Source organism: Podarcis muralis, chromosome 1 (genome assembly GCF_964188315.1).
Source record: "Podarcis muralis chromosome 1, rPodMur119.hap1.1, whole genome shotgun sequence".
NCBI lineage: Eukaryota > Metazoa > Chordata > Lepidosauria > Squamata > Lacertidae > Podarcis > Podarcis muralis.
Window position 1 is genome coordinate 92,005,780 of NC_135655.1, and position 21,399 is coordinate 92,027,178.

The 21,399-nt window shown below is 39.3% G+C and overlaps 1 protein-coding gene across 6 annotated transcripts in view; it reads left to right on the plus strand.

Annotated features, from left to right (window-relative positions):
• The window catches only part of KALRN (kalirin RhoGEF kinase), a 427,958-nt gene that overhangs the window by 224,994 nt on the left and 181,565 nt on the right, over nt 1-21,399 (plus strand). For all 6 annotated transcript variants that reach the window (XM_077935013.1, XM_077935010.1, XM_077935009.1 and 3 more), the window contains one exon: nt 20,099-20,291. In XM_077935013.1, the coding sequence (XP_077791139.1) occupies nt 20,099-20,291 (193 nt within the window). The remainder of the gene's footprint in view (nt 1-20,098; nt 20,292-21,399) is intronic.

The following is a 21,399-nucleotide window of genomic DNA, read 5'->3' on the forward strand; positions in this document are numbered from 1 at the left end:
GTTAGGTTGGGACTTTTAGATGTTGTTGGACTCCGGTTCCTTTCAGCCCCTGCTGGCATAGCCAATAGTCAGTATGACTGGAGTTGTAGTCCAGCAACAGCTAAAGGACACCAGTTTATGTATTCCTGCTTTTGCAGGAAGCATTGAGAATTGAACCTCAGACTTGTGCAGACTTGTGTAAAACATGTTCTCTACCACTGAACTTTGAGCTCACCCATGAAACAATACATGAGCATGGTAAATCAGTGGTAACATAGCTGCATATAGCATAATCTTGCATGACCAAGACAGACACCTGATTGCTAAGCTATGCATCCAGATGGATTTTTAGTCCATGAGGAGAAGTCCAGCTAATCATCAGTGTTTGCAGAAAGCTCTGTGCTGCACTTTGAAGACCTGGCAATCTGTTGATCATCAGGGCTTGCAAAGAGTCACACAATGTACTATACACAGGGCTTTTCAGGGGCCATTGATCATATGATGTACATTGTCTGCACACTGCTTTTGGTCCCAGCTGTGTCTTTGCCTGCCCAGCACCTGACTTCATATATGACATAAGGTATATAGGGCAAGTGGGAATGGCTTGGCTAAAATGGAATTCTTGGTCAAATGGAGAGGACTGGCACATCTGTTTAGACCTGTGAACCAGTAGTTGGAATATTAGGAAAACTACTTATTTAGGATTGGGTTATTTTAGTTTAAACAGCACTAGCAGGGGGGGAAACAAAGTTCACTTTCAGCAAAGAGCCCTATAATTTATCATATTGACCTTACTTTAACAATTTCCTCTTTCTTCTTTCTGTCTGAAGCAACAGAGTGAGGCAGATTATTATCCTCATTGATGCTGTCTAGCAATTGACCCCAGATACCTCTCTTAATGGAAATGGCACAAGTAGTACATTTCTGTGGACAGTGTAACAGTATGAAATCAATGCAGGAATATGGTGATAAATGAGGAGGAGGAAGGAATTCTAAAACACAGTTCGCAATATTTTAAGTATTATTTATAAGTTTTATTAGACCAACCAGGCAATATATCACCAGATTTTGCAATCAGAAATTTAATTCTTCTAAAAAAGGATCAAAGAGAAAACTGCCTATATGCTCCCAACATTTTGTTGAACAGGCCCTCAGAACGATATTGTTTAACTACAGTCATACCTCGAGTTGAATGCGCTTTGGGTTGAGTGCATTCGAGTTGCGCTCTGCGGCAATCCGGAAGTAACGGAACGTGTTACTTCCGGGTTTCGCCGCTCACGCATGCACAGACGATCAAAATGACGTCATGCGCGGAAGCGGCAACCCACGCACGCGCAGACGTGCCGTCGCGCCTTGCGTTCCGTTCGGGATGCGAACGGGGCTCCAGAACGGATCCCATTCGCATCCCAAGGTACCACTGTACCTGTATTTCATTACAAATGTCTATCAATAAAGCATCACTCAGACTCTGCTTAATCCAGGGAAACTCCTAATACAGTGGTACCTCGGGTTAAGTACTTAATTCATTCCGGAGGTCCGTTCTTAACTTGAAACTGTTCTTAACCTGAAGCACTACTTTAGCTAATGGGGCCTCCTGCTGCTGCTGCCGTGCCACCGGAGCACAATTTCTGTTCTCATCCTGAAGCAAAGTTCTTAACCTGAGGTACTTTTTCTGGGTTAGCGGAGTCTGTAACCTGAAGTGTATGTAACCCGAGGTACCACTGTACTCATTAGTTCTTTTCTTCTACTTCCACTGCCTTACAACAGAAATCTATGTCACATATCCCAGAGATGATGATGATTTCTTAGATTTCTTAGCTGTCCTTCACCATAAGGTCCTGGCATGTCTACAACAATATCTAATCAGTATAAGCAAGTTGTGTTTCTCACAGTACCCCAGAGTGACGCTATGATGGGGGAATTGCAGAAAATTAGAATAGTTACCCACAAATTTTAGTGTTGGGTAAACTCACAGTGTGAGCCCAGGATACTGGAAGGGGGGCATACCTGGATCCTGAAACCCCATCAACAGCTCTACTGTGCCAGGTGCTGATGTTAGATCTGATTAAAAAGATACTTCAAATTATAAGAGGAATGATCAGAGGAATGTTGGCAGCTCTCCATCTCTCTGCATATGACATAAATTATCTCTAGTCGCTGTGCATGTATTGAGGTTTAGTTACACCATACTATTTTGCCTAGAGTTCCATATAACTTTGCTGGGAATTCTTAGGCTTCTCCTTTTCCTCTTCCTTTGACAGCCATAAAATGAAGCTTCCCACTATGTCAGACTACCAACACCTCTCCTCTTTAGCTGCTAAGAGATTTTTGAGTAGCCGAGTGGATACATGGCCTCATTTCCCAGGTATCATTCTGGTACGTCATATGCAGACATCTGCAAAGGAAGGGAAGGAAGGAAGGGAAAAGATTTTCATTCTAGGCCTATGCAATCTCTTCATTTCCATTATATGTATCTTGTTTCCATATGGCAAAGGCAATATTCTGTCTCAACCCCGATTTATCTTTCTGCTGAATACATCAGCCTGTCTGAGAGCCAAGATTCTCAACTTTTCTGTGATGGAAACACATGATACCTCTGAGGCCTAATGTTTTATATATGTCTACATTTACTTGTCCTCAGAAAACATCCTCAAATATTTCACCAGCTCTGGGGAGCATCCAAGACTCAGAAAGCAATGACAGAAGGTATTCTAGACAGACTGAGAAGTTGGAGGTTCTTTTCTGAGACAATTTAAAGGTATCAGAGCCCATTAAAATAATCAAGTTTCTGGGTTAGGGACGGATTATTGACTTGGCAAAATTTACTAATATAAAGTGCTGCCCTGGCTTAATTTCAAGCAGTTTCTTGGTGAGCTCAAAGTATATTGTGTATTAGCAGGTCATACTAGAAGTAGTGCACAATTCTTTTTGTTGATTGATAAGGATTAAATGTTGGAGCTCTTATTTTCTGTTACATGATCCTAAAATAAAGGAAGCTTTTTTAAAGCCTGGGTGGGGAGGGAGAGACTATAATAGTATTATGTATATAAAAATAACCATATGTTTTTAAAATAACACAAGGGATTTCATACTAATTTGGGTAACTAGATATCTGGCATCCTTTGTCAGGTCATGATTTGGCAATGCACATGCATCAAAAGGACCCATTAATAAGTGAGTTGAAACTGGTAAAGTTAATGGATCTTTGGTGCTTGCTTTAATGGTGTCATCTGATTTTTCTCCCCACATGAAAAGTATCAAGCATTTTCCATTTACAGAAGGTTTTCTGGTGGCTTAGAATAGTTTGAAGAACTAGTAATGCTTTAAAAGCATTTTTATTTTGTTGGTGTTATTTGTAGTGTTGGCTAGAACAGGTATTGGAAGGGAAATAAATTTATTCAATATCATGGTTCATATGGGAGTTTCAATCTGAAATGGTTTGCTGAGTACTCTGCAGAGCAGGAATCTTTGAATTTTAGCATGTATGTAGTAGGCATTTGAAGACAATAGTGAAAAATGCTGCTGCCAGATCAGGTGCCAGTCTTCTGCATGCTGACAATGCGGCCACCAACCAGGGCAGGGTGGTGGTGACCACCACATGCTTTCTCTGCTGGCACCACTGCTATAGTGACAGTGGCATTCACTGCCCTCCTTTGGATTTCCAGACATTCTTCGGTGATGCACAGGTGACAGCACTTCTGAATGAAAGCTAACCTTAGCTCCAATCCATATTTGCTGCCCACCATCTTAAGTTACCCAAAGTTCAATACCCCAGATCATAGACCCATAAAATGAATGAATCAGTAGATACATGAAATCAATAAATTTCATTGATAGTATTGTTATTATTCAAACACACACACATACATTTAACCTACTATATTTAGTATAAGTGCATTCCAGATATCATTATACTTGTCCATGCAAGTCTATGTCTGTAAGCAATCTGTTCATAAGTTGCATAAACTGCAAGTGTAGTCATACCTTCAATCCATTGATTAGATGGAGCTGAACACTTATTTTTCCAGTGCCTTATTATTAGTCTCTTGGCCACAGTAGGAGCATGAAGAATCCATTTACATTGTCCAGTTGTCAAATTCCATATACTGTAGTAGGAATGTAGTTCACAAGAATTTCCTCAGAAAATTGTAATTTCCCCCCTCACAGTAATATTTACATAATCCACTACTTTCTCTCAAAATTTAGTAAGGACATTGCAAAAGAGCTCAGTTTACAATACTTCTAACTTCACTTCATCCGTAGCCTTACCAGTTGAGAGTTTGTTTTTCCCCCAGTTATTAGTTTTGCTCCTGGGTGTCTAGCTTGGCCTGTGCCACCATCTTTTCCTGAAATACTGTGAAGTCTTGTTCAATGCCTGAATTGTCTTGTAGGAAAATGGCATTATATTTATGTTAGGAAGAACCTGAAAGTGGTGGTTGTTTGGCACCATAAAAAGCTGCAATTGACACTAGGATTCTAAACCTGTTTACTTAAAAGTAGCACTGAGATTTCAATGAAGCGTAATTGCAAATAATTTGCATCTTATAAATGTTTTCAGTAGTACTAAGATTATTTGAAAGTTTGGAATCAAGAATACTAGGGAGTAAAAAGGATGGGATCTAGCTTATCTTTTGGTCATTTTCTATTAAACCTTCAGGGTGTCTTTATGTTACTCCAGTATAATTTTAATCTAATAATTGGGGAGAAATCTATTAGTTATTTCAGAAGCCATGTGTTATCTTTACATCAATATTTCCTAAATATTGGGGGGGGGGTGAATTAAGCATTAAACAGGAATAATTTCTGTTTTGGTCTCAAATGAATTGGCTTCTTGGAATGCCTTTCCCTGATTTCCAGAAATTTGACTCCTTTTAATCAAGTAGCAGTTTGTTTCTCTCTTCTTTTGTTAGAGAATTCAGAGACTGGTTTTCTTCTTCCTTATTTTCAGAATTCTTCTCTGAAATGAAGAGCACAATCCATTAAATGTTGCCCTGACACAAACTCTATTTAAAAGTCTTTGTGGGAAGAGAATAGCACTTGGTGGGTTGTAATAGTTACATGAATCAGCACATGGTCAAAATTTGGGCCTAGTTATCTGAAAATAGTCAAATGATTATTTATCTTTTAAAGTATTTTTATTGTGCTTTTATTTTATTTTATTTTTATTTCTGCCAAAAAATGCATTTGTGAAGACCCTGATAAGAATATCTGGCAGAAAATAATGTCAGTCTGACCCTTTCCAATGGTTTATTGGCTAAGGAATAAGTCACTGCAGGCCTCAGGCATATGTGTTCCATTGTGTTCCCTTACTGTTCCATTGCATGCAAAGGAGTTTGCAATCTTCTGCTTTTGCTTTAAGGACAAATCACAGTTCTGTTATATGTCCGAACTATTGCTTGTTATAACCAAAGTTAGTTTGAACAAACCATATCCTGGTGGTATTCATGGGATGATGATCAGTATACGTATTTTAATTAATCTTAAACAAATTTATATTTTGCAACTTTAGGAGTCTGAGGTCAAATTCCCTTGGCGGGTGGTGGACTTGCCTTCATTGGAGTTTTTTAATAAGAGGTTGGCTGACCACCTATCATGAATGTTTTAGCTGAGATTCCTGCATTGCAGGGGGTTGGGCTAGATGGTCCTCGGAATCTCTTCCAGCTCTACAGTTCTGTGATTCTATAAACTAATCCAAAATAAATTAAAAATATTGAGGGGGGGGAATAGAAGCCCTTTAAAGTGAAGAATGTCTAATGTTTTTGAATTGTCACTGTTTTTCTTTGGCTGGTTACAGACACTCAGCAAGATAAATTTGCATTATATTATATTGCAATGGATAGCTTTACAAGCAAATGAACTAGAAATCTAATTTAAAAATGGCAAGCTTTGATTCTGGAAAAAGCAGCAAAATCCTCCAAGTCAGTTCAGCCCTTTGGCCCAATTTACAAATACTCACAAAGTTCTGCATTTAGGGGGAAAGAATGGATGCATTTGCTCAGTTGTGAGCAGAATGAAACAGAATGTGACACTATTCAACAAGCATATGCGTAGAACTGTAAAGATTCCTTGTATAAAATCAGTATGTAGAACAGAGTCTGAAAACTCTAGCATTGGAAATGGGAATGTGGTTTGATTTTTGAAATCACATTTATAAGGTTTTATGAGCTGACCACACTGTGCTGAGCTTTGCGATGTAATTTATAATTTTGTTGACATCCCACTATAGAAACAGCTGTCTAGAGATAGAAGAACGACTTGTTCTATGGCTACTGTACTACTGTTTCTAATACTAGCAGATGCACAGAAACTGAACCTTGTGTTCAGTGATCAAATTAGAGATTGCCATATTTGAAATATTTTTCTATGCACTAAGTTGCACGAAGAATTCACATTCTGACATAAGTTGGAATTAGTGGGAAGGAAAGGTGGACAGGCTAGTGGGGAAGAGTCGCCTGGATGTAGATGCAAATGGATCCAAGTAGCAAAAACATGCTGTATTAATTATTTGCCCAGGGTGCTAAATGCCTAAAAAGTGTCCTGTTGAGAGGCATTCACTAAAGCATAGTTAAGTTTGCTCCCTGCAGACATTCTGAGCTTCATCAACAAATCCTGGCAGTTGCTTTAGCTTCCTCATTAGTTATACTTTGAAATTATACCCAAACAAAATGTCAAACATGTTCCCTAGGCCTGTTTGTGCAAATTAAATGTTTCCCACTTACTGAAACTCTACTTTTCACAGTCCATTTGGACAAGCCATGTCTGCCCACAAAGCAAGAAAAAATAAAGCTTGTTGAGTTAACTTCATTGGCCTGTTTTGTATATAATGGTAAGCTGGAGTTAAACAAAATAAGACTTACTGGCCAGAAACCATGGTTTGTTCTTCGCTTGTTCTCATGGTTTGTTTCGAGAGAAGCAAACAGCAACCTCTAGTTCATATACAATGCTAAGACAGTGATGTGGTGTTTTTTTATTGGCACGGTAAAGGAAAGAGGGCGAAGGTGAGATTTTGAATAGAGTGCATGAACATGCTTGTCCATTCCTGGTAAGCCATAGTTTGTTTATTATTTATTTATTTATTTAATTTGTATACTACCCTTCATCTAAAGATCCCAGGGGTATTCACAACAGAAAAATACAAAATTAGAATACAAAACACATAATGGAAGAAAAACTAACAGAGATCACTAACCCCACTCCCACAAACACATATAAAAAGCCATAGAATGCTAATTGCTGAATACCTGGTTGAAGAGAAACGTTTTTGCCTGGTGTTTAAATATATGTGATGAGACAAGTTGACACAATAGGCCATTGCCTCTGGTTGTTAACCAGAAGGTTGGTGGTTTGAGCTCACCCAGGGATGCCTGTCGACAGGATTCCTGCTATGCAAGGGGTTGAACTAGAGGGCCCTCAGTGTCCCTTCTGACTTTACAATTTGAAGGCACATAAGAAATGCAGATTGACCCTACTGGGACAAGGCAGTATTCCACTGAGGCTTGTGATACCAAGATTTTGTAGTGCAGGCAGGAGTCAGGTAATATTTTAGCACTCAAAGATGTAGGAACATTCTCTCTTGTTGCAGCCTGCTTGGAATAGCAAAACAAGAGAGTTGGTGAAGTGCATTTAGCTTTCTGTGCACTCCTATATTCTACATATTTTGATCCAACAAGCCTGTTCCCTCTATTTTTTATGATTGTCCGCAAAGCATGCAACTTTCCTCGATCACCATCAATTAGTCTGTGCTTTGCTGCTGTTGACTTGGCCTCACCTATCAACATCCTTTTTTCTCCTACATCAGACCTGGACCTCCATTTTAATCCTGCCCCGTTCATGTTCCTCAGACTAAAAACACATTGGGACAGGGTTGAATTGTATCTTAATTTGTACTAAAATGCTAAAGCATTTTAAAATAACACTAATTTGAATTTCAAAAAGGCAGATGTATAATTGAGTCTAAAATAATCACCCATTAATTTTTTTCTTTTTGCTGTGGCTAAAAATTGACATCTGTTTTTGGGATTTGATAGATAGTCAACCCAAAATGTTAATCCATGTTCATCAATATTTTACAGATGGCAAACACTGCCATAATGTCTTTATTATGTGATGATGTTGCAACTTGTGTTACCCCACTTGTCCACATTCAGTGAAAAAGAATAACAAAATGTGCCATCACAAAAATTCCTATTTCCTAGTCAGTTCCTATTACCCGTGATTTCATGGAGTTGGAGGAGAATAATCACGATAAGAAGAAATATTGAAATTTTGATGCTGAAAAACCGTGCATTGTGTGCTAAAGGTTGCAGCAAATGTATTCAGATGAACATCCAAGTTCAATGTACTACATTCCTCTAACCTCTCCTTCACTATGACAGTGTCTATTTATTATCCTGGAAGCATGGGCTTTCATGCTTCCACTAGATCAGGGATGTCCAACAGGTCGATCGCAATCTACTGGTAAATCTCTGTGAGGTTTTGGTAGATTGCGGTCGATCTCTGGCTCCCTTTCCTTAGCGCTGCTAAAACTGACTCCTGCCATGCCTCCTTGCCCCACCCTCCATTGTTGTATGATCTCTGGAAGGGAAGACGGAGCTTTCTCTGTGCTGCTGTTTTGATCCATAGCGATTTTTGTGAGTGACTTTACCCCTTTGTCCCTTGCCTTTAACCCCCCAAAAAACCAGAACTCCCCCCCCCCAAAGCTTTTTGTAAATCCCTAAAAAAAGTTCAACAACTTTGAGCTGAACACCAAAAGACGGGGGTAAATCACTGCCAGTTTTTAATTTTGAAAGTAGACCGCAGTCTCTTGAGAGTTGGCCACCCCTGCACTAGATCCTACCCTATGATGAAATTCCATTGTGACAGACTTAGAGATTATAACCAGAATAATCACCAACTTTTCTGTGCCAAAAGCAAATATATTTATAACAGCCGGAGTTGGAGCTCAATTGCTTCCTTAGAAATGCTCTCAGTTAGCCCCATGTCCATCAGTGTCTTTCTCTGAAGGGCGTGAGAGTTCCAGCAGTTAATTTACCAGCAAGTAGCAATTCTGTATTGATTTTCATTCAATCAAGCTCCTTTTTATTGCTACCGAATGACTTGGAGGAAAGAGATACTAGATGGGAAAGAGATAATAGGGTGGCAGTCACTAGAGAAGTATGTCAATGTCATATCAACATTCCTAGAAAATATATAAAAATTGAGGTTCACAATACCTTTCCTCCATGACAAGCAGCATACACATGATCACTCTGAACATATGCTGTAGCTTGCCACATGGGTCCTTTGGAGTGCATAGGAAGTGTCCACAGCAGCCATTGAGACCTCCATAAGCATCTGGCGGTGGTAATCAATCAGAAGGAACCACATGATAAGTTTCACTAGAAGGAGAATTGCCATGCAGACAAAGCTTGCTGTGGAGATATCACATGTATATCATGTTTAATCCTGGATTTTTAATTTTTTAAAAAAGAAGAAGAAAGGAGACCTGATTAATACCATATTTATCCACATGGCTACAAGAGAGAGAACTTGCCAGACACTGCTGACCGCAGTAAATCTGAGATAACATCAACAGAATAGGACAAGTGAGAGTGATACCAAATTGCCAGACATCAGCCAGGTTTTAAAAAGAATCTGAATAATAACATTCTCTCATTAGATTTGGCTTTTAAAAAAACAGCTGTTGTGATCATGTATGCTTATTGGAACTTGAAAACAGCCTGTTTTATATTGTTATGTTAAGATAATAAAGCTTCTTTATTTCTGGCTCACATCCACAAAGTTATGATAGTTGCTTGAGAAATGGTTCCCCTCCAGACTTGACTTTAATGGATTAGCTAAGCATATGAATAACTGGACAATCAAGAGCAGGCCTGCCAGACTTGTGACCCACCAAGTTGAGCTGAGCCAACTTAAAGTGGTACCTCAAGTTTACGAACTTAATCCGTTCTGGAAGTCCGTTCTTAAACCCAAACTGTTCTTAAACTGAGGCGTGTTTTCCCTAATGAGGCCTCCCATCGCCGGTGCCCTTCCACCTTTCGGATTCCATTCTTAGACAGAGGTAAAGTTCTCAAACCGGAACACTACTTTTCGTTTTGCAGAGTTCGTAAACAGAATCGTTTGTAAACAGGGTTGTTCTTAAAACGAGGTACCACTGTATTGTGACCTGACTGGTAAGTAACAATACTAGCATGCCCCGAATTTTGCAGTGCCATGCAGCCAAGAACACTAAAAGAAAGCAAGTTATTTCTGAGCTGTACATCAGTTGTCTTGAATTTTTTTCACACCTCGGACCAACTCTTTTTATTTTATTTTTCTGCTCTCTCTCTCTCTCTCTCTCTCTCTCTCTCTCTCTCTCTCGTTGTTGTCATCATCATCATATTCTTAAAATAAATATCAATTGCTGGTGTTCTGCATGTATTAGAAATTTGTGGCTGTAGAAGTACAACCAGGAATTTCAGAGTCATTCAGCTTGATCTAAAGCAAATGTTTATGCCAAATTACAACAAAGTATTTACATTCAAGGCCACTTCTTGCCTGCAGAAGGAGGATAAGTAGGAAAAACCCTAAAAGGACACTATATTTCTCACTACTCCCTCAGTCTCTCTGAAGCTGGCATAAAAAGAAAGAAGGAATAACCCATAGAAATAACAGTTTCTCTTTCAAGTCATATTGAGATCACACATGTATGTACAGTTAAACAGTAGGTGGACTGTACCTTAACTAACCAGATACTGCAGCATTTCTTTGACAAATGCAGTGCTTGGTTATTTCCTTGAAAACAGCATGGGCACTTCTGTTAACTTAGCTTTTTGTTGCCAAACTTGAATTTTACTTTCTCTTTTGTCTTTGCTTTCTCATCCATTGGTATTTGGCCAGTGTTTCTGGTCAAATGAATCCAGACATTGTGCAGTTCCACATCTGCATTCTAGTTTCATTCACAGTCCTGTCACATGCCCCCTTCAGCTTGCAGTAACTGTTGGCCATGATAACTACAAATTCCAATGGCTGACTACGGTGATACTGAAAAACACCAGTGGTGGTGCTTTCAAGTCTAGTTCCAATAAAAGAAAAACTAGTTTTAGTTTCTTTGCCGGGGGAGGGGGAGGGAGCATAATTGCTTTTTCACTGGTAGAGAAACAGAATGTATTTAGGCACTGATAAGAAAAGAACAAGTAATTGCAAATAAATGAAACATTGGAACCACATTTTTCTTATTTATTATTCATTCTCTCTCTCTCTCTCTCTCTCTCTCTCTCTCACACACACACACACACACACACACACACACACACACACACATTCATAGCAACTGCTGGCTCTTTAAGATATGGGGTTTGCAATATTCCAGTAGATAAACAAAGGGAAATATTATAGCAAATTAGAAATACTAAAAGGGAAGAAAGGAGATGAAAATAGTTTATTATAGTACTTTCCACTTGCTGCAGTGTAAGAAGACTCAACATATTTTTGCCTCAGACATGTCACTCAATATACAGGAGATTGGACACCGAATAGCAGCCAGATGTGCTTACTATACAGAGGACTGAGTGAGAAGAGGCACTGTAACCATTATAATTCCACACAAGAGTTTGATGGGACAGAGATGTTGTGATAGATCCTCCTGCTCCTTCATGCTATCAGGGTAGCAGAAGCCTTGAAGTGTTTAAAATATGATGCTATGCTGACACAAAGGGCTGGACAAATCCATCAGTATACTACTCTTCTGTGGCAGATGCCAAAATGGATGAATCCTAATCCACAAAAGTTTGGTGTTTCATGACCACCCTTCCCCCCCTAGAAGTTGGGAGCCAAGTCCTGGCAACCCAGTGCAAATCCAGGAGCCATATATAACACAACTATAGAATTACCTCGAGGGCTTCTCTATTCCCAGATTGTTTTGCTAGGGATTAGCTGCCTGCTAGGCATATCATTGGGAAAGAAGAAAGAAACAGTTACAGCCAAGAGCAGAAATTATCAGTTTTAGGCTGCATTGACCATCACTGCCTGCCCCATTCCCACATAGTTACCTATTAGAGCCAACATGGTGACCTTCAGATGTTGTTGGACTACAAGTCCCATCATCCTTTACCATTGGTTATGCTGACTGGGGCTAATGGGAGCTGTAGTCCGCAACACCTGAAGACCACTATTTTGGCTACTGTACTGTCCAGAAATACTCTTGTTATTTATGATGATAGGAAGCATCTTAGATGCGGAGCCTGTTGTAGCAATAAGCATTCCTCAAATCTGTGAGGATCTAAAAACTTACACATCTACAACCCTATAACCTCATTTCTTTTTCCAGTATTCTCAAACACATCATATATTTTTGTTCAGCTGACTCTGATTGGTAGAGCAGCAGTGGAGACATGACCTTCTTTATTTATGTTAAGTATGAACAATGTAGGTTTGTTTGTTTGTTTGTTTTAATTGGAAGGAAAACAGCTTCAGAAAAGCCGATCTAAACATCTCTAATGTGGGAATTTTAAAAACTGTATCAGAGTTTGGCATGTGGCATATATCAAAGATGTGAGTTCTGTTGTCAAGGTAATGTGTTGATAATTGTACCAGCCAAACAACTGCTGGTAGAATGTATTTTTTCTGATACTGTATACATTTATTTATTTATTTATTTATTTATTTATTTATTTATTTATTTATTTAAATACCACTGTATCATAAAAATATATCACAGTGGTTTACAACAATATAAAAATATATATCTTTTTAAATCTTTTGTTAGTTCAAGGTTCAAGAAGTAACACCACATTGCTTGCCATCCACTCATGCTTAATGTGGTGAAAATGTTAGATTATTTCATCTAATTACTATAGAGCATTCTAAATGTCAGTAGCTTTGAGGCAAACTACGCGGGATGAAAGATACGTATCACTATTACCAAATATCTGAAAAATTAATTGAAATAGAATGTTTCAAAACATGTTTGATATTGGAGCAAGCTACTTCTTGCTAGTGAAAATGGATAGCTAATAGCATTAGCACACATTAACAATATATTTTTAAAAAAATATTTTTTAAAGATATAGCTGAATTATGGATTTTCAGATGTTAAATTGAAATTGACTGTACTTAAGTAGCCTTTTTTGATTTTACCTACACTTTTAATGCAGACAGCAGCAGAAGTTGTGTTTACAAGGGCCAAATTGCATTGCTTTAAATGGGCAAATGTTTCTGCTAAATGTTGACAGGATGTAAAATGAGTGAGATGGGCATCCAGGTTAACATAATACTAATACTTGGACATGATGGCAATTGGATACTGGATGAAGTGCTTTTCCTTCATCTCCTACATTGTATTTCCTTTTTTGTCTTTGCCCAATGTACCTGTTAATCAGATGTACACACTGTTCTTACTGGTTCTTTTTTTTTTTAATGAAAAAAAATGTTTTGTGTGATCTGACATTTCTTAGGACAATTTTTAAATGGGTTCCATTTGAGATAATATTAAAACAGAGAGGGAGAGAGAGAGAGAGAGAGAGAGAGAGAGAGAGAGAGAGAGAGAGAGAGAGAGAAATGTGTCTAAAAGTTGGAATTCGTGTAGCACTGGCAGCAAAGAATGGCTGAAAATGTCATTTCTAGTGTGAGATGTCCCCACTCCGTGCCTCATAACATTTAGAAATGATAACCACATGAGATGATGTCATATGCTGTGAGTTTCCATGCCCTTCCTCCCTGTCATTGACTGACACAGACAGGGGGAAGGAACTGTCAATGTGATTGATAGCATGTTGTGGTGACTGTCTAGAGTGCTGTTTATTCTACCTATACTGGATCAGTTTAGATTATTGCAGCCTGAGGATGTACAAGATGGTTATGTCTTGTGTGTTTATTGAGGATGTAGACAAGCTGCTTGAATAAGCGTGGCCAGTCACCTGCCTTCTTGACCCTTGTCCATCTTGGCTTCTTCAAACTAGCCATAGAGGGTTGACTGGGTGAGTCTCAGAGCGATCAGTGCTTCATTGGAAAGGGGGAAAGTACCATTTGCCTCAAAGGAGGTGGTGGTGTACCTCCTGGAAGACTTCCCTGGACCCAGAAGCGTTAAACAACTATCACCCAGGGGCAAATATTAAGGTGGTGGTGGTGGTCCATCTACAGGCATGCTTGAAGGAAGCTGATTACTTGGATCCATTCCAGTCTGGTTTCAGGCCTGGTTCTGGCACTGAAACAGCCTTGGTCACCCTTGTTGATGACATTTATGGGAGAGAGCTGGTGGGGGGAGCACAACTCTGCTGGTTTTCCTTGACATTTGCTGAAGGAATGGTGATATAGGTGAAACTTAAAACGTTAGACCAGTTGTTGCTTGGAGAAGAAAGTGCGGAGAAAAACAACAAAAGGAAAAGATACACACAGAAAGAAACAAAATCTTAGACTGAAGTAAAACCAAAAGACAAAAATGTTGGTGGTCCTGAAGCTGAGCATTTATTTGAAGTGAGTAATTATGAACATAGCAATGTAGTATGAACAGATAATGAGAACAAGAAGCTTTGATTATTACAGAAGAGTGAGTTATTATCCTTGTTTTTTATGCAAGCCTCCCCCAAGTGCAAGTTGAATGATGGTCTGGATGAAGGGAGTATATAGTCCTAAATGTGTACTCTGGCCCATGGACTGTAATTAACAGTGGAATTTGGTCTCCTCTCTTAACCTCCTTTTGCTTGTGTGTTCCTCCCTGAGTACAGTATTACCTTTCATAGGATTACTGTGTCAGTCTTCCAGAAGGAAAACATCATTACCATCATTCATACAAATGCTAATTTAGCCTGTTAGTGCCTGTGGACTGCTGCCACTGAGATCACCCAAAATATTCAAGTGATGGAAAACACAAAGCAGTCCATGGAACCAAACTTAAACTGGATATTATCAGGTCTAATTCCACACCCATTGCTGCCCCCTCTCTTCCCCCTCCCTTGATCCCTCCTTTTACATCTGTCAAACTCTTAGTGCTCAAGTGTAGGCTTTTAAATGCTGCCGGTGTGGATCCAGCTTATTTGCTACTTTCTGCCTTGTGATCATTGCTCATAAAGATCTGTTCATGCATATACTCTGATTCTGAAGGTGTACATTTCACCTGTCACCCCTTACTAATCCGATTCCATTCTTATCATGTTTATATACAGTAAGCCTGAAAGTTATGCAGGGTTGATGTTCCCTGGGATCATGCCTAAAGCCAAAGTCACCTATAGTGAAAAACACATTGGGAGCAAAAAGGTGGGTGGGATTGCTAAAGTTGTTTTTACTGGAAGCCCACCCCCTTTCTGCAACCTTATTTCCCCCCCCCCTAATTGCTAAGTGCATAAAGCTAAATGCACACAAGTTAAATGTGCATAAGTTGCAGGCTTACTGTATTTGTATATCCCAAGGTTTCCATACTCAGTAACTGACAGTCATGCTCTTACAAGCCAAGCCAATCAAGGAAAAATGAACCAGAAAATACAGGAAAAGGAGGAGGTCAGGCTGGGGCATAAGATGCACTCCTATAAGTATGCAGCTTTCATAAGGGATGCTGAGGTTAATCTATGAAAACAGAAGGCATATGAGGACTAAACCCCATTCTTTGGAAGCTCTGCTCCTTCATTCTGTATGCATGAGGGGCTGCCTGTTGGTAGTAGTGGGGTAGAGGTAAGAGTGCCATAGGATGAACTCTGACTCAGATTAAGTATTCATAAATACTAATATTGATCTGTAGCAGGAAAGCACGTGGCACGTTCTTGTTGAAATACAATTCCCATCATCCCTGAACATTGGCTATGTTATCTGAGGGGAGTTGGAGTCCAATAACATCTGCAGGCCATAGGTTTCTCATGCATGATCTTTAGAATTTATCCTTGATTTTTTCTACTTCAACCTTAAAAAAATGCTCCTGTTATGAAAGGTAAGAGTTTTCCCATCCTGCTTTGTTCTCTCATCTTAAACACTGCTGAGAGTCTGTCCAATGAGAGACAATTGCCAGACAACAATTACTATGGAAAGTGAATAAGTGGTAAATGACTTGTATGTTAATAAGCTAAACAGATTAAAACAGCACCCTCAGTCATTTGAAATCAAAGCAAGCTACTGTGCTCAGTAGGAGTACAATTTAACAGTTCCAGGTTAATTAATCTTCAGTTTGCTTTTAATGACAAAAATCCAAGGCACGTGTAACATGTACAATATGCATAATTCCAAAGCTTTGACAAATATATCTCATTGAAGTTTGCATTTATAGTTTGTTTGTTCATGACTTTTACTTGTATTGAACTAGTTTATCATATAAACAAACAAGCACAGTTTCACTTTACTGGATTGGCATTATTGACTGAACATTTGTGTGTGTGTGTGTGTGTGTGTGTGTGTGTTATCTACATACTACTGTATAGTCTGATCATGTAACAAAGCATTTGTGTCTCTAGATTGACCAAGGTCTTCCTAATTATTTAGTAGCTGATCAATGTATTGAAGGCTATTCTTAATTAAATTTTGAAGAACATGAAGACAGAGCTACTGTTTCAGATTGCAACAGGGAGGAGCCAGTTTGAGAGTCTGTATAGACAAGGGATAGAAGCACTTGAGAACATGGGCATAGCCAAGGGAGGGGCAGCTGCCTCCCCAATCAATAGAAATAAAAAAAATACATAGCAAACTGAGATTCTGCCCCTAACAAAAGGCATGCCCCCCAAAAAAAACTCCTGGTTACGCCTATGCTTGAGAAGCTTGCTTACACCCCTGAACTACAGGGGTGGAAATATTGCTCCCCTTTGCCCACCTAAATGTCACCCCTGAAGCTAGGCTCTCACTTTCAGAGAACCTGCTATTTCTCCTGTTAATACTTTAATTAGGTTAATGACATTCACCTAGAAAAGCCTCCAGGTCCTGTCTTTCATCTAAATCTGCACTCTCTGGTATCATGATAATTGCATGCCGCTTTCCTACAAAGTTATGATCAAATTTTAGTGTCCAGCATCTGAAGCTACTTGTCAGATGCCATTAGTTAATTGTGGGTAATCTGCCCCCAGCCATATAGCTTCCTGCTAATTACCATGTATTTAGAAGACAGGGTATGTTGTTGCTCAAAGTATGTATGTGTGCTGTGATGTGATACCTATCATGAGAAAATGGCCAAGCATCAAGTGAGGTCATGAGACTTCCATCCTTTATGAAAGGCTTTTAAAATATGATAATAATGCACTATCAATGCTGCAATCTTTTCTAGGCTTGAGCATCAAGGATCTCAGCTCTTGATTCTGAAATCCATTCTATCCCAGCGCTATGTCTGTATAGTGGTGTAGCTCTAATATGTAAATAGCATTCCTGCAATGATTGTCCCCACCCACCCATACTTTTGATCAATATACTTTGGCTGTTCCTCAGGCTATTCATTTAAACCAAGGCTCTTCTCCGTTTTGATCCTAAGTACTGCAAGGCACAGATCCCTTCGTATCTTCTTCTGCAGCTGGAAAACTGAAGTGAAGCTACAAATTCCACACATTTTTTCAAAGTGTGTGCATTTAAATTTAAATGTGAATTATCATCCCACTTAAAAACTTCAAAAACAAGATACGCAAAGGGGATTTCAAGCTTTCTTGTTACTAATTTGTGCTTTTGCATATTCATAGGATGTGACTTTGTAAGTCACTGTTTGGATGTGTAAGTAAATAAGGTTTTCAGCTGCAGTGGCATCAGCTGCTACACTAATGGAAAACATATTGCTGACTGCACAGTAACAACCTGCCATGTCAGGAAAACTTCTAGTAGTGGCTCACTTTTGGTCCTCCAGACATTGGTGGACTACAGCTCCTGTAGCCCCTAAGCTTTGGACATGCTAACTGGGGTTGATGGGAGTTGGTGTCCAACAACATCTGGTTGGCCACAGGTTACCCCTGTTCTAGTTGTGTGGGGGCACTGAAGGCCCATGGACTCTCCTCATGCAACCTCCACATCTCCTTTTTGTCCCGCCCCCTTGCAGGCTTTAGACTTGAGTCTATAGCAGAGCTTCCCAAATTTTTCATGTTGTGATGTTGTGACACAGTTTTTAGACATGCATCATCTTGTCCATGACAATGGGAGTACTCATATGCTTTTGGTGGATATCACATGTAATTCAAAATTCAAAAATATAGAAAGTTGTATATCATTTATAAACAAATTAATCATACACCGAAGACAATACAGCAAAGATACAGTATTGACAATTATAACAGTTAAACAGCCTCTTTTACAGGAGGTTGCATAACATATTTGTTTTCTATGAGTCCAGCCCACCCTCACCTTCTTATCTGGGAAAGCATCAGGTTTGGCCTGTTCTGTAGAAAGATAAATTTGATGTGAGTTTTTCCATAGTTAACTAATTCCACATCCTCAAAAACCAAGCAGCTATTATTGGATTTATTTCAGTCTACTGAGCACACTTACTGACATAACAAAATGTAAACACAAAAATACTTTAAAATGCTTGTTTGAGAAAAATGGGTTGTAAGATATGAGCCTTTCTGTGACCTGGTTCAAAAGTATTTTCTCCGGGCAATATTTACAGTCTTTTTGTTTATTTCTTTATAATATACTTTATATGTCTCCCTATAACCAAAGTTTTCTGGGCAGTTTGTCATACGTTGTCATACGTGTGGAGGAAAACCTTAAACGTTGCAGAGTTCAGCAGAGTTCCCAAAAATAGACCAGAGGCAATAGTACTTCATTCAGCAGAGCTTTACTTGTGCTGAAGGCAAATGTAGCATAATGGTTATCAAATCCAATACAATTAGGATTGGCTCAGTTCATGCAAAATCCAGTTGCAGCATTTATAAACTTAACTCATAATAAGACTAAACCTTAGCACTAAAGCATCCTATGTACAGAAACATCATACCAGAAGGAAGTGAGATAGAAAGAGAAAAGTAAGACCCAGGCTTCTTTTGGCCTATATTTATAGTCAGCATGACTCTGCAGAATAGAGATAAAAGAACTAGTTCAAAGCAGCTTCGCAGAAAGTATAACCCAAACAATCATTAACCCTTCTGCCTCTGCTACTCTCACACAGAGAAGCTTCTAGTAGCTTATAGAATTAATCAGAATAGAATAGAATAGAGTGCCTATGACATTACTGGTAATAAGCAACTGCCCTGTAAACGTCAGCAGCATTTGAAGCTTTTTAAATTGTTATTTTTGGTTTGCAGCATCAAGTTTATCAACACTCAGTCATCAATTCAACAGCATGTACGCATGCATACACACATACACACGAACCCACAATAAGGACCCAATACACACCATTGCATTTTATAAACGCTCTTTTGGTGTGTGTGTTTCAGCTCTAACCATGCCTGGCGTCACTATCTACCATACTAGGGCATCTGCTGGGGCCCATTCACATTAGGGCTGATGCCTTGCCCCACTCACATTTAGCCTCTTGTGCTCATGGACAGAGTACTGTAATCTGATGATGGTGGCAGCCCATTACTGTGCAGCCGCTGGGAAAGCCTACTTGTAAATGTGAGATTGGCAGCTGCCCCACCCCACCCCACTCTGTGACTGGCTTCTACCCTGTAATGTTGCTGCAGTGGGATACCGCTGCCATGGGTAAGCCTGCTCTTGGGCAAACATGAGGGAGGTTGGCAGCTACAGGGGCATATCTGGGGGGGGGGAGGAGTTAGGTTGGCTCTGGGTGGGCTACCTAGGGCAGCTTCTCTGGGGCCTTCCAAAGGCCAGAGCCAAGCCTGACTCAACATATATTATGGACTTTTTTGGAAAAAAGTATTAGGATCAAATGCTATCTGAGTCAAGGATTTGTTGTGTGATCTTGGACAAACCAGTTAATCTATGCTTTATATTGGGAATGATAACAAACTATGTCACAGGGTTCGTTTGAAAGTTAATGATTGCACACTCAAAGAAACATACATAATGGCAACAACCGAGGAAAGGAAAAAAATTCTCAAGTAAATAATATGATAACACTAAGTGCAGATCTTTAGTAGGAGGACCACCTGGATTGACACACCTGGATCAGAAAAGAAGCAGGCCCAGTGTCGTGACACTTGTGTGTGATTGCATCTTCACATTTCTGTGAGTCATATATCCTGTGCTCCTGAAGGCACATTATTTATCCCATGTTTTATCCCTACAGTGAAGATGTCTGCAAACGAGGGTTTACTGTCATCATTGATATGAGGGGATCTAAGTGGGACCTGATCAAGCCCCTATTGAAGACTCTTCAGGAGGCCTTCCCTGCAGAAATTCATGTTGCCCTGATAATCAAGCCTGATAACTTCTGGCAGAAGCAGAAGACAAATTTTGGAAGTTCCAAATTTATCTTTGAGGTAAGATTGAGAGCCTTCTGTAATGTCTGAAGAGTTTCAATTTGAGTAAAGATCACATAGATCTAGGCAATTCAGTCTATATTGATTAATTGAAAAATTCACAGTCAGTATTAACTTTAAAAAAGATAATGCCCTCAAGTTAAGAGGGGAAGGATGTTCATGCTACAATAGTTGCTGCTCCTGCAAATAATCTGCTCCTGAGTTGGCTTTTTTGACAATTGAACAACCCCAAAAATAGTAAGGTTTACTTTTGTATTTTCCCTTGTGGGTACAGTCAGTCACAAGTTGTACGTAAGCTAAAAAGAGCAAAGCTGACACTTGATTGACTAATGCAGATTCAGGAGCTTGCTGTCAACGAGAGGGATGACCCAATAAACCTCCTTGTCATTAATTCAGGAGTACTTTTGCAAATTATTTTTCTTTTCTCCTGAAAAGATTGAATGAGCAGGCTGTGATTTTGATTGGTTGCATCTAAGAGAGAGAAATATGACAGCTGATAGGCTGTTACCTTGCTTTGCACATCCCTTCTCCCTTCCTGATGAAGTTTGATAATGTATTCCTATTCATCTCTAGTTTTCCCGAGAGAACCTATCTGAATAATAAATGTATCTTCAGAGTGCTTTAAACAAAAAGGCCTCCTGTCACATCTTTGTGCCAAAAAGGCCGATTGTGACAGGAAAGAATATTTTTGAAGTGGATTTTAAAACCAAGTGGGGAATCTTTGACCTGCATTGACATATTTTATGCTAAATGTAATCATCACCTTAAAACTTTAAAGGGTTACTGTTCAAGATGAGAGACCATAAAAGCTTGAGGTGCATTTTTAAAGGTCTACTGTCTTAATTTGTATCTGACTGTCTCCATAATTGTAAATACAATACAATGGAGTATTGACCTGGTTCCTGTGTTGTGGAGTACACCATGGCTAATTATTTACCATGGACACGCTTTTCTGAGCTGTTTGCCTCCTTCTAAATCAGCGGAGAAAATAAGCCACCACCCTGGCTCAGGGTTCCATCCAAACTAGGCGTCATAGTTTATTCCACTCTCAAGAAACCATGCTCATTAAACCAATAACAAAACTTGGCTACAGATGGTGATCTGTTGG